Below are 27151 nucleotides of genomic sequence, written 5' to 3'. Positions count from 1 at the left end.
CATATAAATTCAAAGTATTCCTTCCTCGTCTGTATTTTTGGAAGATCTTGTGTGAAGCTGGTCCTACTATTCAAATGTGGTAAAAATTTGCCAGTGTACCTCTTTAGGCATAGAGAATTCTTGTTCTAAAAGTTTTAACTACAAATCCGATTTCTTTAATAGTTATAGGGATATTCAGGTTATTGATTTCATCTTGAATTGATAATTTTATCTTCCTACAAAAAATTGTTGCATTGGACGGTGGGGGGTGGGTCCTGTGTGGTTCAGTCAGTTAAGCATCTCACTTTGGCTCAGGTCATGATCTCACAGTTGGTGGGTTCAAGCCCTGTGTTGGGCTCTGTGCTGACAGCTCAGAGTCTAGAGCCTGCTTCGGATTCTGTGTCTCCCTCTCTTTCTGTCCCTCCCCTGCTGGCACGCTGTCTCTCAAAACTACATGAACATTAAAAAAAAGAAGAAATTGTTGCATTGAATCAGGTTTGCTGGATTTGAATGCACAGAGTTGTCTGCAATATTCCCTTATTATCTTTTTGGGCAAGGAGCACCTGCCTGGGTGGCTTAGTTGGTTGAACACCCGACTTGGGCTCAGGTCATGATCTTGTGGTTTTTGAGTTTGAGCCCTGTGTCTCACTCAGAGCCTGGAGTCTGCTTCAAATTCTGTGCCCTTCTCTCTCTCTCTGCCCTTCTCCCTTTTGCTCTCTCAAAAATTAACATTAAAAAAAATTTTTCAATAAAACACCCAGAAGTGAACTGAGAATTGTGTAGAATCTAAATTAAAAAAAAAAAAAAAAATGAAACTCTCCCGAAGAAAACAAAAGATGTAAATAAAATAGCAAGATATACAAACTATACGATTTTTTTCAATCATATTAACATAAAAATAAAGTATTTACTCTTCTCACTAATATTAAAATCCGCCTGTCAAATTCTACAATATTACAGTTCTTATCAGAATTACATTAATTTTGGGGTGCCTGGGTGGCTCAGTCAGTTAAGCATCCAAGCCTTGATTTCGGTTCAGGCCATGATCTCATGGTTTGTGAGATGGAGCCCTACGCAGAGCCAGCTTGGAATTCTCTCTCCCTCTCTCTCTCTCTGACTCTCCTTTACTCATGCGTACTCTCTCAATCTCTCTCTCAAAATAAATTTAAAAAACATTTAAAAAATAAAATAGGGGCGCCTGGTTGGCTCAGTCAGTTAAACATCCTACTTTGGCTCAGGTCATGATCTCACAGTTCGTGGTTTCCAGCCCCGCATCAAGCTCTGTGCTGACGGTTCAGAGCCTGGAGCCTGCTTCAGATTACATGTCTCCCTCTCTTTCTGCCCATCCCCCACTCATGCCCTGTCTCTCAAAAATAAATGAATGTTAAAAATAATTATAAATAAAATAAATAAAATAAAAGCTGGTGGTGTTTACAAATATAATTTGTATACAGAAAGTTAAAATTTAGGAATACTTATAACAGATGTCTTTTGAGTTAACATATAACATAAATATAATAAAAATATCAATGAATATAAGAATCTCTTATTCATCAATAGAAAAAAACAGCATACAAAAATAAGCAAATGTATGACTAATTGGAAATAAAGGATATGAAAATAGCATTTATTACATGAAAACAAAAAAGATCAACTTAGTAATAATCAAGGAAATGCAAAATTTAAAAACACAATACTATTTTTCACCTAGCAAACTATTTTGTGTATGTGTGTTAGTGACAATGTCAAATGATTCTGAAAAACCAAGGAAAGCATTCTCCTTTGGCACAGTGGCATTCTGAAGGAATAAACTGCTTCAAATAAACCTTTTAAGCAAGTGTGGATTTGCTGAAGGAATAACCTAAAAGCTAAACTGTGTTAATGTCAGGTAAAAAATTAAAACAGCAAATAGCAGTGGTTTTAAACAGCTATTGAAGGATTTCTGTGGCCCCGTGGAAGGAAGCGGGAAGAAATGGACCTTGACAGACCTTGCCCTATGTATCTCTTCATTTGGCTTGTCTTGATTTGTATCCTTTAAAAATGGTAATTGTTTGTGCTTTCCTGAGTTCTGTGAGTCATTTGTAACAAATTATCAAACCTAAAAAGGCTGTATGAACCCCCAAATTTGTAGCAGTTGGTGAGAAGTGCAGATGACCTCGGAATCCTCTATAATTCCAAGTTGTATCTTCAATGGGGGCAGTCTTGTTGGGAACTCTGCCTTTAAGCTGTGGGGTCTGTAATTTGTTAGTCAGAATTGAATTATGCTATAATAATACCCCATTACTATTTTTTCAGGTGAGGTATATGTAAACACATGCCCCAAAAAGAAACTTAATTTCTTGATAGTAATCTTTTTCAATGGCAAGACTATGAATGGTCTTTATACACTTTTCTACAAACCTGCTGCAAACATAAAATATTTAAACCACTCCTTTCCAAAAATATCTAACAAGGATAACTTTACTAGGAAACTCACCTTTTTGTGCTTTAGCTGTTATTTCAAAATATTTGACAGTAAGATCCTGAATAGACAAAACAGCCATATGAGCTTTTCGCTGCCAATCAGCATCTTCTTTTTGTAGACTTTCAATTCTTCGGGGACCCAGATAGTCATTCTCCATAGAAATCTTTAGAGGAAAAAAAGAAAAATTAAGAAGTCTATTTCTTTATTCACTCCTTAAACATTTACTGAATATTTAGACATCAGGCATTGTGCCTGGTGCCAAAACAAAGAATGTTTGTATTTTCTTGCTCTAGAGTATAAGCTATTAATTTACAAAACAATTAACCCATTATGTTAAAGACATATTTTTTTAAATGTTTATTTATTTTGAGAGAGAGTGAGAGCAGGGGAGGAGCAGAGAAAGAATCCTAAGCAGGCTCTGCACTGTCACCACAGAGCCTGGTGCAGAGCTTGAACCCACAAACCACGAGATCATGACCTGAGCTGAAACCAAGAGTTGGATGCTTAACAGACTGACCCACCCAGGTGCCCCTAAAGATATTTAATACAGAAATTTGTTTCCCATTCCTCTTTATATTCTTTTTCATCCTTCCCCTCCTCCAAATATAAGCAAAGGACATACAGCAAATGTTAAGATGTTATTTTTGGGTGCTGAGATAACAAGAAATGTATTACCTCCTTTATGATAGTTGCATTTTCAGGTTAAGAATTATTTGCGCCTCTAGGGGTGCCTGGGTGGCTCAGTCCATTAAGCGGCCAACTTCGGCTCAGGTCATGATCTCACAGTTCATGGGTTCAAGCCCTGTGTCAGGCTCTGTGATGACAGCTCAGAGACTGGAGCCTGCTTCGGATTCTGTGTGTGTGTGTGTCTCTCTCTCTCTGCCCCTGCCCCATTCATAGTCTCTCTCTCTTTGTCTCTCTCTCTCTCTCTCTCTCTCTCAAAGGTGAATAAATGCTAAAAAATTTTAAAGAATTATTTGTGCCACCAAAATACTTATAACTGACATAAATAAATAAAATAATTGAAAACTCAACTTGTTAAGACTGACAATAAATAAAAAATCAGTCCATCTATCTACTAACAATCTCTGGTCAGAAACAATAGACAAAAATTCACTACTGCTTGCAAGAGTTACAACTAAAACAAAAAGACAAAGAAAAGTTGAAAATCGAATTATGGACAGGGAGGTACCAGATGAGCACTAAAGTAAAATCACACAAGTGACAGTGCTCTCCATCCTGCTTTATCATACAGTGAAAAAAGACCGGTTAAAAAATTAAATGGGGGGGGGGGGGGGGGTGAGGGTCATCTCGGTAGCTCCGTTGGTTAAGCGTCCAACTTTGGCTCAGGTCCTATCTCACAGTTTGTGGGTTCGAGCCCCACAGTGGGCTCTGCGCTGACCGAGGGGATTCTGCTTGGGACTCTCTTTCTCTCCCTGCACCACCCCCTTTCAAAATAAACTTAAAAAAATTAAATGAGAAATTAACACCTTACTAGGATGATGAAAAAAACAGACAAAGATATAAACTCATCCCTGGCACAATTCTGAAAAACTAATCAACTATCATGAGCCACCAAAAAATTTGTTTAAAAAATTCAGAAGTAGAATAATACAAGCCATATTCTCTAAATGGTGCAATAAACAAATTAAAAGAATAGCCTAAAGCCAAAATAAAATTTTAATCACCAGGAAATTTAACCTACAGGAAGGTTAACATTTGGTTTTACTCTTGAATAGAGGCGGAAATATATGAAAGAGCACATAATATAGAGCCCAGCACACACTGAGTAATGTATTAGCAGTGTTATGAATGGACAATGGCAAGCCACAAGGAGGGATCAAGAATGACTAGGGAAAAAAATTTTCATGTGGAACTGCCACTTCCTCAAAAAGTGAACAATGGAGGAGTGGCTGGTTTCAAAGGGGAGCAGATCAAGCATTTGATTTTACATATGTTAAGTTTGATTTTGCAAAGGTCATGGCTAGAAATATAAATTTGACAGATGATATTTATAGCCATGAGAGTGAATGAGGTTATCTAATGAAGTCAGGAGAAAAGGGCTCATGATGGAGCCCTAAGGAATTCCAACATTGTGAAACTGGGAGAACAACATACAGAAACCAAGCCAGAGGGAGTGGGGACACCAGGAAAAGTATGGACTCACGTAACAGAAATTAACCTTGTGCAGCACCGCTTGGGGGTCAAGTAGGGTGACAACTAGTATCCCAGATCTAACAGCATTAAGATCACTGAACTTAGCAACATCGGTTCTGAAGTATAGACAAACATCCTTTGCCTATTAACTCCCATCACATCCTCAGATCTCAGTTCTGGACATAAAGTTACTAGTTCATGAACTCTTCCCTGACTCCCCATTATAACCTCTTCAGTGCAACACATTTAACTTTCTTTCTTTCATAGCATTTACCATAATCATACTTTATATGATTTCGTGAGCTTTAAATATTGTTTTTTATTATTTTTTTAAATGTTTATTTACTTTTGAGAGACAGAGAGACACAGCGCAAGGCAGGGAGGGTCCGAGAGAGAGGGAGACACAGAATCTAAAGAAAGCTCCGGCCTCTGAGCTGTCAGCACAGAGCCCGATGCGAGGCTCGAACTCACATCTACGAGATCATGACCTGAGCTGAAGCCGGGCGCTTGACTGACTGAGCCACCCAGGCACCTCCTGTGAACTTTAAATATTAACTGCTTCCCCCTTTCAAAGTTCCATGAGGGCAGAGAATACATTTTGTGTGTGTGTGTGGGGGGGGGGGGTGGTATTAGGTTTTTTAATTTTTTTGCTTTTCACTAGCACAATGCCAGGCATAATCCAGGCAATCAAATGGATGAGTAAATTAAAAATTCACTCTACACCTGTTTTTGATGAGGAGAGAGATGTAGAAGTGTGTATAAATAAATACTCCTTTGACTGATTTGTCTGAGTAAACAGAAAAAAGGGTGGTGCTAGAAGAAGACAAAGCTTAAGGGTAGACCCTTTGCTTTTTGTTTTCTCTAATGAGAGATCACAGATGAGTAGTGACAAGAAATATCCAGCAGAGGAAAAACAAAGATACCAGGGGGGAAATGGGGCTAATTATAGAACATGGGAAAGGACAGGATTCCAAGTACTGGTGTAGTGATTTGCTCTTGGTAAATGTAGGGGTAGTTCCTCCATGGACATAAAGGAAGGCAGGTTTTGGATTTGGTAGAAGGATGAGGAGGAATTCCTGTTTGATTACCTCAATTTTCCCCTGTGAAGAAAGAATCCAGAAAATAGGTTGGTACAGAAGAGGGGAGGAGAGAAGATACAACTTGGCTGCTTTTAGATAGTAGGATGACAAACCATTTAGAAAGACTCAGTAAGTAAACATTTTTTAAAAAGTAGCCAGGGTTAGTGTGGTCATGGTGAAAACAGGCAGAAACTCACATACTGCTGGTAGAACTATAAGCTCATGAAAAACTTCTCTGGGAAGTGTTTTATGATACCATACTCATGGACAGTATTTTTTAAAATACCATTTTCTTACCTACTTAAGAAAATGTCTTCAAAGAATAATAACCAAAAATGTTAATTGCAGTGCTGCTCAAAATAAAAAAATGTGTTCCAAATATCTAATAATAGAGAATGTTACTTATGATACACCTATAAAACACAATTATGTACAAAAATAATGCTTATGAAGTTTTTAATAAAGGAAAATGAATGTTTTAATATTAAGACAAATCAAATCAGACATAATTTCAACTACATAAAATAATGTCCAGAAAAAAAAGAGAAAATATGTAGAATGTATTACTGATATCTTTTGTCTGATTATGGGTGACTATTTTTCTTCCTGTTTAAAATTTGTACTTTCCAAATCTTTATTGTATCTGTGTTGCTTTTACAATCATAAACTAAAAGGGTTCAAAACCATACCAACTAGACAAGCTGAAGGTTTATATCCCAGAGGTTTCCTACTTCTGGCCAAGCAAATAATGAGCTCCTGTTTTCATATATGAGGACCAGCAAGAGGCAAAATTCTAAGACTTACCTCTTTTTTCCAGTGTGTGTAGGAGGGAGGGGAAGTGGAGATATGATCAGAACCTAAATGTCTTCCTTAATAGTTGGAAAACAGAATTTTGTGAGCTCCATTTCTGGAACTACAAAAATAGTGCCCAGTATAGACAATTAACTCAGTAGCAAAAGTTTAGATTCTTGATACTGGATTCCCTACTCACCTGGACTCGATTTTTTAAACTCACAGAAAACGATTACTCTATCTCCAATCACATACTGCTAAAGTTAAACATATATACTACTGGATGTGTTTTTTTTTTTTTAAGACTTTACTATGGCTAATATTTGGATTCATTCAATTATCTAACTTGAATAAAGAACCCACTGTACTGGGTGCTTCAGGGGAAATACTGTGAGGCACACAATCTCCTCCTAAGAAACTGAACAATCTAATTGGAGGGTGGGGTAAGCAAAGATATCTGTGATGTAGAGATCTGTCTTCAAATTAGCAGACCTGGGTCTGCTATTTATTAAGTGGGAGACCTTTGACAAAATCACTTAACATTCAATTATTCGTTCAAAACGATGACATGCTGTTTTCCCAGTGCCAGCATCATACCAGACACTAGGGACAGCAATATGTATTCAGCCTAGTTGAAGACAGAGGAACCGCAATAAAGAATTACAACAGAGTATGAAAAAATATCATGATCAAGTATACCTAAGATACCATGGCAAGCACCAGCTGTGCAGGGTGCAGTACTGAGTCTGGGAACAAAATTTCTAAAAGGAATTATAAGTAAATTCTTAACAAATAAGTAGAATTTTATCCAAGTATTAAAAATGGTGAAGGATGTCTCTGAAAAAGAATAAAGGTATTTAAGACCTTTAAGAAAAATCAAAGGTTTGGAGGGAGAGAACTCATTTAGCTGTTTAGATCAGGATATACTTTACTGAGGCTCAAAACTACAGAGGGCTTTTTGAAAGAGGGGTATGATTTTGAGAGATACATATGGAATATATATACAGAAAGAGAACCACCCAAAAGGCCTACTGGAGGCAAGAATTAATCTCAGCAGAAGCCTAGAGGCAGTTTAAGTTCAGTGTGTGGTCACAGACAGTCCAGCATGGTTGCAGTTTAGGTAAAATAGATAAAAATAATGGGAGATAAGAATAGTGAAGGAGGTTGTGATCACTATTAGGGGGTCTTTAAATTTAAATGTCAGGCAAAGGAGTTTATAGGTGGTTTGACAGGCTAAAGGAAACCACTGTGGGATTCTTAGCAGTAAGTGGTATATTTAGACATTAGCTCACATAAAAGGCCCCCAAAAGGGGCACCTGGGTAGCTCAGTAGGTTAAGCACCCAACTCTGGATTTTGGCTCAGGTCATGATCTCACAGTTCATGGGATCAAGCCCTACATTGGGCTCTCAGCTGATAGCACAGAGTCTGTTTGAGATTCTCTCTGCCCTCTCCACCCCCCCCCCCTTGTTGGCATGGGGGCACACACTCTCCCTCAAAAATAATTTAAATAATTAACTTAAGGGGGGAACCAGAAGACTTGTTATATATCCAACAAAACCATCAAGGTTTGTGCTTTGTTACAATTACCTCTGATTTTAAAACACTCAAATTAAAAGGCTTAAGATTAACATTCACAAGATTGGAATAGAGATTTAATATGTTGAATACTGCAGCCAAATTTTTAACGTTTACTCAGTACATTACGTTGGAAGTCCTTTTCTCTCTTTTTTTTTTTTAGTTTATTTTAATGTTTATTTTTGAAGGAGAGAGAGAGCAAGCGCAATCAGGGGAGGGTAGAGAGAGAGGGAAACAAAGAATCCGAAAGGCTCCAGGATTTGAGCTGTCAGCACAGAGCCTGACATGGGGCTCAAACTCACAAACCTGTGAGATCATGGCCTGAGCTGAAGTTGGATGATTAACCAACTGAGCCACCCAGGCTCCCCTAGAAATTCTTTTCAAAGACATGATTAAACTTTGTGCCCTTTAAAGGACTTGGTTTATCGTACCTAAGGCCATTGCTAGGTTACTAGGGTTTTTTTTTTCTAACTTTAAAAGTTTGAAGATGTGTGTAAATTCTTGTCTATCAGTTCCCAAGTTCATCCTTATGCCTTTTGATGCTGGGGTTAGGGCTCTGTAAACCACATTTAAGCCTTGTCAATACAAAGGGTTTAAGGAGGGAGAAGACATATGCTTCTTCCTACATTTATCACTTGACTTTCTTGTTTGCTACTCCCCTGAGTATCACCACTGACTCACATCTTCATTCCAGCATCTGCAATTACTTCCTGAAGCAGTTAACAGAATCCAGTTTATAGTTTCTCACCCTTAGTAGAACTAGCCTCACTTTGTGGCCCCTAAGGCCATCCAGCACCAGCCTACCCTATTCTTAGAAATATGGGTCTCTCCACTGAGCTCAGACACATGAGCACTTGACAAGCAATGCTACCTACCCCAGACTTCAACTCCACACAGTCCATTCTCTGTGCTAAAGTTAAAACTACCATCTCTTTCCTGTGTGCCGAAGCCACGAGTAGTGGCTGTTTTTGCAACTGTTAGCTCTCATATTTTAGAGTTATATTCTTAACTATCTGGGTAACAAGTTTATACCAACTTAACAATTATTCATATTAAGTTCCCTCTGCTGAAATAACTGGCATACTTTCCCAATCAAACCCCTAAAGACACAGCTATGGGATAGAAATTTAATAAATAGAACAGTGTTCAAACTTTAAAAATCTCAGATTAAACAGAAATCCTTTTCACTTGCATTGCTAAATACCATACAGAAGTGAGGAAATTTGCATTACAGCTTTTTAAAGAGAAAAAAAATTTAAAAATCTGGTGGTAATTATTTGAAGACAACTTGTGCTTTGTTGAATTATCTTTACCTTCACTGTACAGGTATATTCAAATATACACAACACAAACACGTTCACTATGCTTCTTTAATGCTGTTTAAAGGACTTCTGAAACTCAGTAGTTAATGCTGCAGACTTTTTAAAAGTATTATTATAGTTTATTGTACTGAAGACATTAAGCCAGGATACTAAGTTCTTTTCCTAACTTGGCAAGTTTGAAAATGTACGGCATTGGTCAGCTGGATCATGTGCTAAAAACAATGACATCTCTATTTTCAATTTCAGAGCTAGAAAGAAAACAGTGCCTGTTTTTAAAATGGAAAAAAAGTATGCATCAGTTTAGGTAGCTATAGTGAGACTAATTTATAAATACAAATTTCTTGGTATCAATTACTTATTATGAAGTGCATCACTTCCTTGGATACTGGGTTTTATATGAGAAACTTAAGTGGTATTCTTGTCCACTGCTGAATTAGTGACTCAAGAAGAGGGGGAAAAGAAAACAAAATCTCCAATTCTCAGATGAAACAGATGCCAAGATCAACCTGTATAAATACTGATGTAGTAGTACCTTTAACACAAATTTTCCAAGCCCAGGAATCATGTGAATGTGACTAAGATAAACAAAATGAGGGGAACCTGGGTGGCTCAGTCGGTTAAGGGTCTGACCTCAGCTCAGAGCATGATCTCATGGTTCAAGCCCCACATCAGGCTCTGAGCTGACAGCTCGGAGCCTGCTTCAGATTCTATGGTTCCATTTCTCTCTGCCCCTCCCCTGCTCTTGCTCTCTTTCTCTCTCAAAAATAAAAAAGCACTAAAAAAAATTTTTTTTAATTAAAAAAAAAAAACCTTTTAAATGAGATTAGATTTGGAAGCATTTGCTCACGTATTTTTATATACAAAGTAAATACTAAATGTGACATTCTCAGGAACAAGCATGAAATGATAGTTTTAAGGTGAGAAAATTAAAAGCAAAGAAGAGAAAGAAAAAGTAGCTCAGGTAAGAGATAAGTACCCTAATGCACATTGATGGCACTATATAGTTCACAGTTGGCATGCTTACAGTATATAGTTGTCCAATAGCGTAAAAACTGAACCCTGCACAAAGCACCCAGTCAAAGGGGGCACAGAGTGGTGACTCAAATTTAGCGCATCTTTTTGCCAAGCCATATACTGCTGCATATGCCCAGAAGAGGGCCCTTTTCTAACTTGTCTGCTAGAATATGGGCTGGGGAATGTGTATCTATTTTACATGAAGACACCTACAGATTTGCTTGGTCCTGGGGGAAAGGAAAGGGAGGAAGAGCACATTTAAGATACACGTAGGACACAATTGGCAAAACAAAGTGCCTGGCTACAAAGGGGAGAGAAGCATGGAGGATGCCTTCAAGATCCTAGTTTATTTACTTTCAGCAAGTATTAAAAGTTGGCCAAGGGGCGCCTGGGTGGCTCAGTTGGTTGAGCATTCGACTTTAGCTCAAGTCATGATCTTACTACTCATGAATTCAAGCCCTGCCGTCAGGCTCTGTGCTGACAGCTCACAGCTAGGAGCCTGGAGCCTGCTTCAGAGTCTGTGTCTCTCTGCCCCTCCCCCAACCCTGCTCATGTGCACTAGTGCTGTCAAATATAAACATTAAAAATATATATAAAAATAAAAGTTGGCCAATGTGAAGTGCTTTTAGCTAACTCACAAAGACAATAGGCCAACTCAGTAACTGACCTTGACTCATTATTATGCATGGTTTAAACATCTATATAGAATCATCTAGATTGAATCTCACTCTGCAGATGCAGAAAAACTAAGGCCCAGAGAGATTTTAACTTTGAGTTCAGTGTGTTCCTTCCCTTAGCTGTTTTAAGTTCTTTTAAACTTATGGTTCTCAAACTTCAGTACGTATCATAAACGCCTGGAAGGCTTGTTAAAGATTGCTGAGCCCCTCAGTGGAGTTTCAGTAGAGATCTGACCTAAGGACAGAAATCTGTATTTGTAACAAGGTTCCAGGTGATACTGATTCAACTAGTCTGGGGTTGTAGTTTTCAGAACCAATGTTTTTAAGTTTATCCATTTTGAAAGAGAAAGAGGGAGAGAGCTAGGAAAGGGCAGAAAAGGGGAGAGAGACAATGGCAATTCCAAGCAGGCACTGCACTTTCAGCACAGAGCGCGATGTGGGGCTCAAACTCTTGAACTGTGAGATTATGACCGGAACCAAAGTCGGACGCTTTACCAACTGAGCCACACTGGCACCCCAAATCCTATTTATAGAGTATGTTTCATGAATATGTTCTAGATGTTTTGTGGCGTAAGAGAATTACTGAAAAATCTATATTAATTGCCATTTATGTAAATACAACTAAAACTATATTACAGTATATTTAATATAATACATAACTATTATAATTTTAAACATAAAAACATATAAACACATTATATACTCAGGGTGCCAAGTTAACTTTTCTATCACACTTTAATATGTAAGTCAATGAAAGCACTGGAAATTACCTTCTTTCTAAAGAATCTAGGGGGGCACCTGGGTGGGTCAGTCAGGTTAAGCAAGTGACTTCAGCTCAGGTGGTGATCTCTTTGTGAGTTCAAGCCTCACACCGAGATCTCTGCTGTCAGCACAGAGCCCACTTTGGATCCTGTGTCCTCTTCCCTCTGCCCTTCTCCTGTTTGTGCACACTCTCAGAAATATTTATTTAAAAAATATTAATAAATAATCTAGAGAGCAAAGGTCAAACTCCACAGGATCCTTTAGTGTTCTAGCCCCTGACCAACTTTCCTCTAACTTCCTGCAAACCCTTAGACCCATGACATAGCAAACAATTTACACCCTGTGGTATAACTAAAACAGCAAGCTTTGCAGTCAAACACACATGTGTTTCAATCTCAGCTACGCTATTTACTGGCATCCACCAATGATGCCAGGTGATAGTGAAGCCTTGGTAATTTCCTCAATAATTCATTTCGACTAAAACCATAAACACATGCCTATTCACTGTACCATTTCTGTTTTTATCTTTATCTGGAATAATCTCTATTCCAATCTCCACTGCATACATATATATCCCCTTCCTGCTGAATTCTTATTTAATCTTCAGGGGTTAAGTTCTCTATATAATCTTTCATTATATCTTTAGGTAGTTTTGATCACTCCAGTTTGTGTGCCTCTACATCAACTTTTACACGGTGCTCATTTTCCTATTTAAAAGAAAAAATCACCTTAAGTTATAATTTATGTATAACAAAATGTTCCCGATTTTTAAGTATAAATTTTGATGAAATTTCACAAGTTTAAATATCCATGGAACCATTACAATCAAAATTTAGACCTATCAATCACCCTAAGGATGCTGTTATACCTGTTCCCTCTCAGTCAATCTCCACCGCTCCACTCCCAGGCAACAAATGTTAAGCTTTCTGTTGATGTAGATCAGAACCATCATGTCCAGAATTTCACATAAATAGATTCATACAGTTCACACTGTGTCTTTTGTTCAGTATCATTTTGTCAACTATTTTATGCATTCTCTGTACACCCAAGAAACAACCACCACAATCGAGATAAAGAACATTTCTATCACCTCCAAAAGATTGCCCACGCCCCTTTGCCATCCATCCCTTCACACAAGTATACACTCCTTTGTATTTGGCTTCTTTGACTTAGCAAGATGTGAGGTTTATCCATGTTGTTGTGCCTATCGATAGTTAATTCCTTTGCGTTGCTGAGTATTATTCTCATATGGAAATACCACATTTTGCTTATCCATTCACCTGTTGATGGTTATCTGGACTTGTTCCTTAGAGGCTGTGAAGGTGGCATGAGTATTAGTGTATAGGCCTTTTTTGTGAACAGAGGTTTTCATTTCTCTTGTATAAATAACTAGGATTTGAACAGCTGAGTTGTAAGGTATGTATACATTTAACTTTGAAGAAACAGCCAAACTGTTTTCCAAAGTAATTTTACCAATATAAAATGTGCTAGCAATCTAAGAATTCCAGTTACTCTACACCTCACCAGCCCTTTCAAGTGCCAGAGCTTATTAAAATGTTTATTGAGAGAGAGAGAGAGAGAGAGAGAGAGAGAGCGCGCGCGCGCATGCCCCCTCTCCCCCTGCAGGGGGTAGGGCACATAGAGCCAAGAGAAAATTCCAAGCCGGCTCTGTACTGACAGCAGAGCCCAACACGGGGCTCAATATCATGAACTGTGAGACCATGACCTGAGCCAAAATCACTCAGTCATCCAGACACCCCAGAATTTTTAACTGTATTTATTCTAATAGGTGTGTATCTCATTATGGCTTTCAATAAGTAACTAGATAAGTAAATCAAGTCTTTAAGTCTATTTATTTTGAGAGAGAAACACAGCACAAGTGGAGGAGGGATAGGGGGGTGGGGAAAGAGACACTCCCAAGCAGGCTCTGCACTGACAGTAGAGAGCCTGATGAGGAGATGGAACTCAGGAACCTGGGAGATCATGACCCTGAGCCAAAATCAGAGAGTCAGACACTTAACTGACTGAGCCATGCAGGTGCTGTCTTTAAGTGTTCTTTAAATATTTCTCCCAGTCTGTGGCTTGTCTTTTCATTTTCTTAACAGTCTTTCAAAAAGTAGAAGTCTTTAATTTTGGTGAATTCCAACCTATCAATTTTTAGTTTACGGTTCAAGGTTTCTAAATCCTGTCTACATGAACTTTTACCTTTCCTTCCTCCAAATTGTGAAAACTTTCTTCTGTTTTCTTATATAAGTTTTAGAACATGAGATTTTATGCTTAGGTCTAAGATGGCTTTCAAATTAATTTTTGTATAGGATATAAAGATTGAGATCGATTTTTATATATGGGTATACAGTTCTTCTAGTAACCATTTGTTGGAAATGGTTACTCCCAAATTGCTTTCTTAACCTGATGGAAAACTAACTTACTATATAACCATGCATCTATTTCTGGGTTCTAGTCTATTCATTTGATCTACATTTCTATCCTAAGCCAATACTACAATGTCTGGAATTCTCTAGCTTTTTAATTTTTAAAAACAATTTTTTAAAATTTGGAATTCTCTAGCTTTTTACTAAGCTTTGAAATCAGGTAACAGAGGTCCCTAGGTGGCTCAGTGGGTTAAGCATCCAATTCTTGGTTTTGGCTCAGGTCATGATCTCGCAGTTCATGAGTTCAAACCCTACCATCGGGCTCCATGCTGGCAGTGCAGAGCCTGCTTGGATTCTCTCTCTCCCTCTCCCCCACTCATTCTGTCTCTCTCAAAATAAATACATATTTAAAAAAAAAATTTTTTTTTAAAGAAATTAGGGGCGCTGAGTGGTGCAGTTGGTTAAGCATCTGACTTTGGCTCAGGTCATGATCTCATGGCTCGTGAGTTCAAGCATCTTCTCTCTCTCTCAAAATAAATAAAAAGTAACTAAGTAACTAACTAACTAACTAAACTAACTAACTAACTAACATCTTCCCAGAAAAACTGTTCCCAAAACTTCTGGTAAGGAAGCTTAAGGCTACACAGTTCCCAAAGCATTCAACAGGAGGAATAGAAGGAGAAGAAAAGTACAAGAAAATGGGAGGAAGATGGGGATTTCTCAATGTATCTACAACTTTACTTTCTAGACTCTTCTCATCCCCGGGTACTTAACAGAATTGCCTCTGAGATTCTTTAAAATGAGGTGCTCAGGCTGTAGAGAACCTCGACCTAGCAAAATAGAATCTCTGGGGAGGAAGGACCACCTATCAGTACTTTTAAAAAGCTCCTCTTAGAATTAAGATGGATGGCCAGCCAGGCTGAGACTATAAAACAGGCAGGCTACTGTGTAGGTTAAAAAAAAAAATACCTTTATCTGCTGTCTCCGTAGCATGGCAAGTTCTCTCATGTCTCGGAACGGCTGTAGTAAATACTGATATAGTTCAGTTGTGGCTTCTGCAAGGCTGCTATACGCTTCATCCTCCATTTGATACAAGTCCAGAAGCTCAACCATGCTTTCTGTATTCTTGTGCTTATCCAACAGCTGTGGAACAAGAAAGTTTTATTATAAAGAAATCTGATTATAATAGCCTATAAACATTTGCTTTTAACTCCCTCTCTTATCATCTTACGACCCTGGAATATTGAAACACAGATGGAACGAAAGGGACTAAATGCTTTTCATAACTCATCTCCATGCCCCAAGATGTGTTACTACTCAAGACCACGGCCTCAATCAGCTTTTCAAACTGCTCTCAGTTTTTCATAACTGAAAAAACTCTCTGAAAAAAGCTCTCAGCTTTTCATAACTCATCTCCATGCCCCAAGATGTGTTACTACTCAAGACCATGGCCTCAATCAGCTTTTCAATACTGCTCTCAGTATTATTCCTGTTGTATTTCCTGGGACTCCATACTATCTATCCACCTAGGCTTATATCCTTACAAAATTTTTCCCCACCTATGTCATAGCTTTCTCTGTTTTTATATTAAAAAAAAAAAAAAAAAAAAAAAAAAAAAAAAAAAAAGGGAGGTGGGGAGTCACATGGATGGCTCAGTCAGTTAAGCGTCCAATTTTGGCTCAGGTCCTTCCTGATTTTGCAGTTAGTGAGTTTGAGCCCTGAATCACACTCTGCGGTCAGCACAGAGCCTGCTTGGAATCTTCTGCTTCATGCTCTTTCTGTCCATCTCCCACTTGCTCGCTCTCTCTCGCTCAAAAATAAATTAAAAAAATGTTTTTCATTGCTAATATACACAGTAGTTAGTTATCAACCCCTGGCAATATTATTTACTAATTTCCCCAAATCTCCTTGCCACTCTGCTCCTCCTCCCAGTTTGGAACATTCCCAAATTAACTTTTGATAGCACAATGTAAGAATTAGAGAACTCAGTGACTCATTAAAAAGGAGTAACATCTGAACCATAGGGGTCCCAGAAGATGAAGAGAGAGAAAAAGGGGCAGAAGGTTTATGTGAGCAAATTATACCGGAAAACTTTCCTAATCTGGAGAAGGACACAGATGTCAAAATCCAAGAAGTACATAGAACTCCCACTAGATTCAACAAAAAATGACAATCAACAAGGCATATCATAGTCAAATTTCCAAAAAACACAGACAAAGAAAGAATTATGAAAGCAGCAAGGGAAAAAAAAGTCCTTAAACTATAAAGAAGACAGATCAGGTTCACAGCAGACCTATCCACAGAAACTTGGCAGGACAAAAACAGGAGTGGCAGGATGTATTCAACGTGCTGAATCGGAAAAATACGCAGCCAAGAATTCTTAATCCAGCAAGACTGTCATTCAAAACAGAGAGAGCAAAAGTTTCCCAAATGAAAACTAAAGGAATTTGTGACCACTAAACCAGCTCTAGAAGAAATTTTAAGGGGGACGCTTTGAGTCGAAAAAAGACAAAACAAAAAAGACCAAAAGCAACAAAGACTAGAAAGCACCAGAGAACATCATCAGAAACACCAACTCAACAGGCAACACAATGGTGCTAAATTCGTATTTTTCAGTACTCACCCTAAATGTCAATGGACTAAATAAATGCTCCACTGAAAAGACACAGGGTATCAAAATGGATAACAAAACAAGCTGTTTAAAAGAGACTCATTTTAGACCTGTAGGTTAAAAGTAAGTGCATAGAGACCCAGCTATCATGCTAATGGTTGTCAAAAGAAAGCTGGTATAGGCATATTTACATCAGACAAACTAGATTTTTAAATAAAGACTGTAACAAGAGATTAAGAAGGGCATTATATCATAAGGGGCCTATCCACCAAAAATATCTAATAATTGTAAATATTTATGCCCCCAACGCCAAAGCACCCAAATATATAAATCAATTAATCACAAACATAAAGAAACTCATTGTGGGGCGCCTGGGTGGCTCGTTCGTTGGGCAACTGACTTCAGCTCGGGTCATAATGTTACGGATCATGAGTTCGAGCTCCGTGTCGGGCTCTGTGCTGACAGCTGAGAACCTGGAGCCTGCTTCGGATTCTGTGTCTCCCCCTCTCTCTCCCCCTTCCCTGCTCACGCTCTGTGTCTCTTTGTCTCTCAATAACAAACATTAAAAAAAATGTTTTTAATAAAATAAAAATAAAGAAACTCATTGATAATAATACAATAACAATAGGGGACTTCAACACTTCACTTACAACAATGGACATATCATCTAAGCAAAAAGTCAACAAAGAAACAATGGCTTTGAATGACACACGGGACCAGATGGACTTAAGAGATATATTCAGAGCATTTCATCCTAAAGCAGAATACACATTTTTTGAGTACACATGGAACATTCTCCAGAATAGATCACATACTGGTACAAAAATCAGCCTCAACAAGTACAAAAAAATCAAGATCATACCTTACATATTTTCAGACCACAACACTGTGAAACTCGAAATTAACCACTAGAAAAAATTTGGAAAAACCATGAATACTTGAAGATTAAAGAACATCCTACTAAAGAATGAATGGGTTACCCAATAAATTAAAGTGCTAATTAAAAAGTACATGGAAGCCAATGAAAATGAAAACATGACAGCCCAAAACCTCTTGGATGCAGCAAAGGTGGGCATTAAGAGGGAAGTATATAGCAATCCAGGCCTTCCTAAAGAAGAAATAAAGGTCTCAAATACACAAACTAACCTTACACGTAAAAAAAACTGGAAAAAGAAGAGCAAATAAAGCCAAAAAACGAGCAGAGAAAGAGAAGTAATAAAGATTAGAGCAGAAATCAACAATATCAAAAACAAAAACAAACAAAAACCAGTAGAACACATCAATGAAACCAGGAGCTGATTCTTTGAAAGAATTAACAAAATTGATAAAACCCTACCCAGTTTGATCCAACAGAAAAAGGAAAGGACCTCAATAAATAAAATCACGAATGAAAGAGGAGAGATCACAAACAACACTGCAGAAATACAAATGATAGTAAGAGAATATCATGAGCAAATATATGCCAAAAAATTGGGCAATCTAGAAGAAATGGACAAATTCCTAGAAACATATGAACTACCAAAACTGAAACAGGAAGAAACAAAATTTGAACAGACCCATAACCAGTAAAGAAACTGAATCAGTAAATCTCCAAACAAGAGTTCAGGGCCAGATGGCTTCCCAGAGGAATTCTACCAAAAATTTAAAGAGGAATTAACACCTATTCTTTTGAAGCTGTTCCAAAAAACAGAAATGGAAGGAAAGCTTCCAAACTCATTTCTACGAGGCCAGCATTAACTTGATTTCAAATGCAGACCAAGACCTCACTAAAAAGGGGAAATACAGACTAACTTCCCTGATGAACATGGATGCAAAAATTCTCAACAAGACACTAGCAAAACAGATCCAATAATACACTAAAAGAATTATTCACCACGATCAAGTGGGATCTATTCCTGGAATGTAGGGCTGGTTCAGTATCTGCACATCAATGTGATACACCACATTAATTTTAAAAAAGGTTAAGAACCATATGATCCTCTCAATAGAGAGTGAGCATTTGATAAAACCCAGCAAGCTTTCTTGACAAAAACTGCTGATAAAGTAGGGATAGAAGGATCATACCTCCAGATCATAAAAGCCATATACAAAAGACCCACCACTAGTATCATCCTCAATGGGGGAAAAACAGAACTTTCCCCTAAGGTCAGCTACACCACAGGGATGTCCACACTCGCCACTGTTATTCAACATAGTATTGGAAGTCTTAGTCTCAGCAATCAGGCAACACAAAGAAATAAAAGGCATCCAAATCATCAAGGAGGAAGTCAAACTTTCACACTTCGCAGAAGACATGATACTCTATGTGGAAAACCCAGAAGAGTCCACCCAAAACCTGCTAGAACCAATACATGAATTCAGCAAAGTCGCAGGATATAAAATCAATGTACAGAAACTGGTTGTATATCTAAACAATGATGAAGGAGAAAGAGCAATCAAGGAATTGATCCCATTTACAACTGCAGAGCCTCAGGCTACACAGCTTTCTAGACTACTCACTCCACAAAGACTGACTACTGTGCAGAGTTACACTGGTAGTGGACAGCAGAAGAAAATCCTAACTTCAATTTCCAGGACTAGCACAGGCCCTCTCTCATTCTCCATTGTGCCTGTTTTGCCCTTCCTCTTCTTCATTCCCTTTATCTGCCTGGGCCTTCTTGGCATCACTTAGCACAGTAACTAAAGTTACTACAAGAACTAAAATTAGGCTTGGAGGCATCTGGCTGACTCATTGGAGGAGCGTGTGACTCCTGATCTCAGGGTTATGGATTTGAGCCCCATGTTAGGTGTAGAGATTACTTAAAAAACAAAAACATAAACTTTAATTTTTTAAAATGTTTATTTTAATTTTGAGAGAGACAGAGACAGAGCATGAGCAGGGGAGGGGCACAGACAGACGGAGACACAGAACCCGAAGCAGATTCAGATGGGGGGGGGGGGAGGGAGAAGGGGGCTGAACTTGGGAATGGGGAGATCATGACCTGAGCTGAAGTTGAATACTTAACTGACTGAACCACCCAGGTGCCCCTACACTTTCTTTGTTTTATCTCCCTGAGATCTACCAGATTCTAAATGAAGACTGGCCAAAACCCTTTGTGTTTCTGGCAGAGAATGAGTAGTGTGGCCATTCTGCAATATGCTCAGGGATCATTCCATCTTAACAAGGCCTGTCCTCAAGAAAAACTATTTTACCATAGCCTTATGTACTAGGGTTTCACCAGACCCTAAATGACCTAGGGAAGAGAAATGCTCAACTCCTGTCTCACTAAGGAGTGGGGGTTGAGAAGTGGGATACTGAGAAGCACTTGTGAAAGTAATAGTCCCAGGGTACAGACAGGTTAAAAAGTATTCATAAGTCTGTGATTAGCACTTCCCCTAATTCCTTACCGTTGCATCAGCAGACCTCCCGTGTAAAAGGAGAATAAAACCAAAAAAATTTCATACCTTAGGTTTTTATTTAAGAACTAACTAGGGAAGGAGCACCTGGGTGGCTCAGTCAATTAAGTGTCTGACTTTGGCTCAGATCACAATCTCACGGTTTGTGGGTTCAAGCCCCGCGTCGGGCTCTGTGTAAACAGCTCAGAATGTGGAGCCTGCTTCAGATTCTGTCTCTCCCCATCTCTCTGCTCCTCACCTGACTCTCTCTCTCTCTCTCAAAAATTAACAAACATTTAAAAAATTTAGAAGAACAAAATTACAGGGCATATTAGAAGTACAGTTTGAAGAGATAGAGCAAGCATCAAGACCATATGCAGGTATAGCAGGGATACGGGAACTATCAGACTGGGAATTGAAACTATAACTGATATGCTAAGGGAACTAATGGAAAGGCAGACAACATTCAAGAATGAATATATGAAATGTAAGCAGAGAGTTGGAAATACTAAGAATCAAAAGGAAATAAAATGAAAAAATATGTTTGGGGTACCTAGGTAGCTCAGTTGGTTAAGCATCCAACTCTCTTTTTTTTTTTAATTTTTATTTATTTTGAGAGAGTGTGAGCAGAAGGACAGAGAGAGACACACACACAGAATCCAAAGCAGGCTCCAGGCAACTAACAGATAATAATTTGCTCAAAATAGTAGCCATAATATATCCAGCAATTACATCTTATGCATTAATAAGATAAATTAAAAAAAAAAAAAAAAAACGACAGAAATGTTAAAAGGGACAGGAGGGAAGAACTGGGAACACCTTGTTACCAGGAACCTGTGCTACAATATGAAGTGCAACAGCACTATTTGAAAGAAAGCTTGGTTAGTATTGCAAATGTATATCCCAAAATTGAATGCAAGCACTAAAAAAAGTTTAAAAAAGTATCACAGATATGCTAAATTAAGGATATACTAATTGATAAAAAACCAGAATATAAGATGCTTAATTAATACCAGAATGCTCAAAGAGCGGAAGATGGATAAAAGAAAAAAACAACATGGCAATAAACAGAAAATAGTAACAGGAGAGATATTACTCCAACTGTATCAATAATCATTTTAAACATCGATGTTTAAAATACACCAATTAAAAGACACTGTCAGGTGAATATAAAAACAAGATCCAACTATATGTTGTATAGAAGAAACTCACTTTAAATACACACACAGATAGGTTAAGGTGATAAAAACATACCATGCTAACACTAATCAAAAGAAAGTTGCAGTAGTTATACTACTTTCGACAAAGCAGACCTTGGAGCAAGGAAAATTATCAGAAAAAGGAGATCGGATAGAACTACAAGGCTATGATACTTGGAGACTTCAAGACCCCTTTATCAATAAGGACAGAGCCAACAGTCAGAAAATCAGTAAGGATATAGGTGAACTCAACAGCACCATGAATCAACTGGACATAATTGACATCTATTAACTACTTCATCCAACATATTCTTCTTGAGCTCACATGGAACATTTACCAAGACAGATCACATTCTGGGCCTAAAACACACCATAACAAATTTGAAAGAAGTCACATGAAGTATGCTCTCAGACTAAAATGAAATTAAACTAGAAATCACTAACAGAAATATTGCTGGAAATCCCTAAAATACCTGGAAATTAAAGAACATGTATTTTTTTTTAATGTTTATTTATTTTTGAGACAGAGAGACAGAGCATAAACGGGTGAGGGTCAGAGAGAGAAGGAGACACAGAATCCGAAGCAGGCTCCAGGCTCTGAGCTGCCAGCACAGAGCCCGACGCGGGGCTCGAACTCACAGACCGTGAGATCATGACCTGAGCCGAAGTCGGACGCTTAACCAACTGAGCCACCCAGGCGCCCCAAAGAACATAATTTTAAACAGTAGCTGGATCAAAGAAAGTCAAGAGAAATTTTAAAATACTTTTAACTAAATGAAAACAATTTATCAAAAATTCTGGGATGCATTAAAGGTGCTTAGAGGAAAGTTTATAGCACCGAATGCATATATTACAAAAGTCTAAATCCAATAATCTAAGCCTTCACCTTAGAAAACCAAAAAAGCAAATTATAATTTTAAGAGTACATACGAATAAAATTTAGAGTTTAAATCAGTGAAATTAAAACGGGGAAATCAATAGAGAACAATGAACAAAAAAACTCTGGTTCTTTGAAAACATCAATAAAGTTGATAAACCTTTATCAAGGTTAGCAAAGAAAAAGAAAACAGTTACTAGAAAAATGGACATAACTACTGCTGCCATGAACTTTAAAAGGAATATTAAGAAGATCTCTATGCCCACAAATTCAACAACCTAGGTGAAATGGATGAATTCTTTAAAAGATACACTCTAATAAAATTCACACCCAACAACAGATAATCAGAATAGGCCTATTATGTACTCAAGAAGTTGAATTTATAATCAGTAACCTTCCAAATTAGAAAATACCAAGTCCAGACAGGTTCACTGGTAAATTCTCCCAATCAAAACATTACGAGAAAACTATAGATCAACATCGCTTATGAATGTAGATGCAAAAATCCTCAACAAAGTATTAGGGAGGTATATCCAACACTCAATAAGAAGATTATATATTACAACCAAATGTGATTTATTACAGGTATGCAAGACTAGTTCAACATTTTAAAAAAACCAATCAATGTAACCCATCACATTACAGTCTAAAGAAAAAAAAAATCATATGACATCAATAGATGCAGGAAAAGTAGTGGAAAAAACCCAACACCATTCATGAAAAACACCACTAGCATACTAGGAATATAGAGAAACTTCCTTAACTTGATAAAGAACAACAAAAAACCTACAGCTAACATTTTTAACTGTGATAAACTAGATGCTTTCCCATAAGGGACAAGGCAAGGATGTCCCCGCGCATCATTCCTATTTAACATTGTACTGGCAGTCCTAGCTAATGCAATTAAGGAAAGAAATAAAACACATACAGATTAGGAAGAAACAACTGTCTTTATGTGGATGACACTGCTGTGTAGAAAATCCAAAGGACGAGACAAAACAAAAACAAAAACAAAAAATCCCACAAAACACAAAACCTTCCACATATCATTTACATTAGCAATAAAAAAAATGAAATACATGTCAATCAATGCACAAGACCTGTATGAGCAAAGTCACACAACTTTGATTAAGGAAATCAAAGAACAAGACAAATGGAAAAATATTCCACATATATGGATTGGAAGATTTCTGTTGTCAAGATGTCAGTTCTTTCCATCTTGATCTATATAGACTAAATGCAATGCCAATCAAAGTATCATCAAGTTATTTTGCAGACATTAATACGCCAATTCTATAGTTTATACAGAAAGGCAAAACACCCAGAACAGCCAACCCAATATTAAAAAACAAAGTCAGAGAACTGACACTATACAACTTCATTAGTCACTAGAAAGCTACAGTAATCAAGACAGTGTGGTAATGAAAACACATCAACAGAGGAGAGTCCAAAACAAACCCACAGTCCAGTAAACTTTGACAAAGGAGCAAAGGCAATTCAATGAAGAAGAGTCTTTTCAACAAATGGTACAGAAACAAATGGGCATGTACATGCAAAAGAGGGGGGGCGGCCTTATACCTTGCACAAAAATTAATGCAAAATGGACCATGCAAAACTATAAAACTCCTAGAAAATAGGAGAAAATCTTGGTGACCTTGGGTTTGACCGATGTTTTAGACATAACACTAAAAGCACAATCCATGAAGAAAAAAATTATTAAGCTAGACTTTGCTAAAACTAGTAACTTCTACAAAAGACCTACAAAAGAATGAAAACACAAGCTACAGACTGGGAGAAAACGCTTGCAGAATACATTTCTGATAAAACACTGTTATGCAAAATATACAAAAAAACCCCTCCCAAACTCAACATTAAGAAAGCAACCCAGCAGTTTGAATAGTGGTGCGATGAAGTAGGAGGTGGGATCTCCCTGGCTATCTGACTAGTCTTTTCTCTGCCTTGTTTGAGCTTGAGCAGAATTTGAGATGGTAAGGCTGGGAAGGATTCCGGAAAGGCCAAGACAAAGGTGGTACCTCAACTGGCAGGAAATGCATCAAAAGACTTGAAGGTAAAGTGTATTACCCCTCATCACTTGCAACTTGTTATTCGTGGAGATGAGGAATTCTCTCACCAAAGCTATAATTGCTGGTGGTGGTGTCATTCCACACATCCACATATCTCTGATTGGGAAGAAAGGACAACAGAAGACTGTTTCAAGGATGCCTGGATTCCTTATTATCTCAGGATTCTAAATATTCTTATCTGAGGATTCTAAATACTTTTTTTTTTTTAATTTTTTTTAACGTTTATTTTTGAGACAGAGAGAGACAGAACATGAACGGGGGAGGGTCAGAGAGAGGGAGACACAGAATCTGAAACAGGCTCCAGGCTCTGAGCTGTCAGCAAAGAGCCTGACGCGGGGCTTGAACTCACGGACCGCGAGATCATGACCTGAGCCGAAGTCGGCCGCTTAACCGACTGAGCCACCCAGGCGCCCCTCTAAATACTCTTAATAGCTGTCCAGTGTTGGTGATTCCAGTGGACTGTATCTCTGTGAAAACACAATTTTGCCTTTTTATATTGAGCAAGTTGGAAGTTTAATTAGCTTTCCAACCAACCAAATTTCTGCATTCGAGTCTTAACCATCCATATTTAAGTGTCACTGGGGTTTCAAAGAAGCTACTGATTCTGAAGTAGTGGGTTTTGATTGAGTTGACTGTTTTTAAAAAACTGTTTGGATTTTAATTGTGATGCAGAAGTTATAGTAACAAACATTTGGTTTCGTACAGACATATTTCCACTCCAGTGGATAAGCTCAATAAAGGTCATATCCCAAACTAAAAAAAAAAAAAAAGGCAACCCAATTTAAAAATGAGCAAAAGATCTGAAAACACCTCAGGGCACCTGGGCGGCTGAGGTGGTTAAGTGTCTGACTCTTGGTTTCAGCTCAGGTCATGATCTCAGTTTGTGGGTTCAAGACCCATTTTGGGCTCTGTGCTGACACTACAGAGCCTGCTTGGGATTCTCTGTCTCCCTCTCTCTGCCCTCCTCCACTCACATTGTCTGTGTCTCTCTCAAAATAAATAAACAAACTAAAAAAGAACTTCCAAATTAAAAAATAAAAAAATCTTAAAAAAAAAAAAGATCTGAAGATATCTCATCAAATAAGATATACAGATGTCAGGTAAGCAGAGGAGATGTTCAATATCATACTATCATTTGGGATCTACAAATTAGACCAGTGAGATGCCACTACAGATCTGACAACACCAAATACTGGCAAGGAGGTGGAGCAATCAGAATTCCCACTCACTGCTGGTGGTAATGTATTCTTATCATCTGTTTTTAGGCATGTGCACATCAAGGATTATTAGATCTTCTTAGAGAATTAACCCTTTCATTATTATGTAATTCTCTTGATCCTTCATAATTTTCCTTGCTCCAAAGTCTGCTTTGTCTCAAATTAATATACCTACTTCACATTAATATAGCTACTTTAGCTTTCCTTTGGTAAGTGGTAGCATGGTATTTCTCAGAAAACTAAATATATTCTCACCATATAATCCAGCAATCCTGCTCCTTGATATTTCCCAAAATGAGATGAAAACCTAAATCCAAACAAAACCTGCACATAAGTATTATAGGAGCTTTATTCATAAATGGAAACTTGGAAGCAAGAGATATCTTCCAATAAGTAAATGGATAAATAAACTGCGATACATCCATATACTGGAATACTCATTCAACAATTTAAAAAAATGAGCTGTCAAACTACAAAGACGGGGAGGAACCTTAGATACATACTGGTAAGTGACAAGAAGTCAATCTGAAAAGGCTACATATTGTCTGATTCCAATTACACGACATTCTGGAAAAAGCAAAACATGGAGACAGTAAAAAATCATCATCATCATCATCATCAACACTAGTTGCCAGGAGTTGGAGATGTAGCACACCCCAATGAATGAATAAGGGAAACATGGAATTTTCAGAGCAGCGAAAGTGTTCTTTCTGTATAATGTTGTAATGGTAGATACAGACATTCTGCACTTATCAGAATTGCATAACACAAAGAATGAACTCTAATGTAAACTATGCACTTTAATAACAGGGGAGACTGTGGACAGGAGGGGAATAAATGAGAACTCTATTTTCTGCTCAATTTTTCAGTAAACCTAAAATTGATATAAAGCAAAGCCTATTAATTTTTAACTGATACAAACCTTTTTTAAGAGACAGAAAGCCTTGGGGCGCCTGGGTGGCGCAGTCGGTTAAGCGTCCAACTTCAGCCAGGTCACGATCTCGCGGTCCGTGAGTTCGAGCCCCGCGTCAGGCTCTGGGCTGATGGCTCGGAGCCTGGAGCCCGTTTCCGATTCTGTGTCTCCCTCTCTCTCTGCCCCTCCCCCGTTCATGCTCTGTCTCTCTCTGCCCCAAAAATAAATAAAAAACGTTGAAAAAAAAAATTAAAAAAAAAAAGAGACAGAAAGCCAAAATCAAGTTGGATACTCAACCGGGCCACGAAAATACCCCTAAAGACAATTTTGTATTTCACCGTATGTGTGCTTATTTTTAAAGTAAAACAACAAAAAAAAGATTTAAAAATAAATTCATAATAACCTATTAACACTGATTTTCATCTCTGCTAAGTCCTATTATTTCATAAGGTGATCAGATCAATGTCTTTTTCCGCTTTGTTAACAAGTAATTTTTACTTGTTTGGTTTTGTTAGTTTGTTTTAATATAAGTCAACTAGAACAAAAACAATCAACTCAGATATCAGTGACTAAACCGGTAACATATATGGGGCACCTAGGTGGCTGAGTAACTTAAGCATTCAATTTTGGCTCAGGTCATAATCTGTGGTTCCCAAGTTTGAGCCCCGCGTCGGGCTTTGT

At 37.9% G+C, this 27151-nt stretch overlaps 1 protein-coding gene across 2 annotated transcripts in view; it reads right to left on the bottom strand.

Moving 5' to 3' along the window:
- JMY (junction mediating and regulatory protein, p53 cofactor) overlaps window positions 1-15718 on the bottom strand; it is a 56474-nt gene extending 40756 nt beyond the window's left edge. For both annotated transcript variants that reach the window (XM_049648572.1, XM_049648574.1), the window contains exons 1-2: window positions 15164-15718; window positions 2456-2606 (exon numbers count right to left, since the gene is read on the bottom strand). In XM_049648572.1, the coding sequence (XP_049504529.1) occupies window positions 2456-2606; window positions 15164-15307 (295 nt within the window). In that variant the 5' untranslated portion in view covers window positions 15308-15718. The remainder of the gene's footprint in view (window positions 1-2455; window positions 2607-15163) is intronic.
- Between the last annotated feature and the right edge of the window lie 11433 nt (window positions 15719-27151).

The sequence above is a fragment of the Panthera uncia genome, assembly GCF_023721935.1.
Source record: "Panthera uncia isolate 11264 chromosome A1 unlocalized genomic scaffold, Puncia_PCG_1.0 HiC_scaffold_17, whole genome shotgun sequence".
Taxonomy (NCBI): domain Eukaryota; kingdom Metazoa; phylum Chordata; class Mammalia; order Carnivora; family Felidae; genus Panthera; species Panthera uncia.
This window is presented reverse-complemented; position numbering and strand designations above follow the sequence as displayed.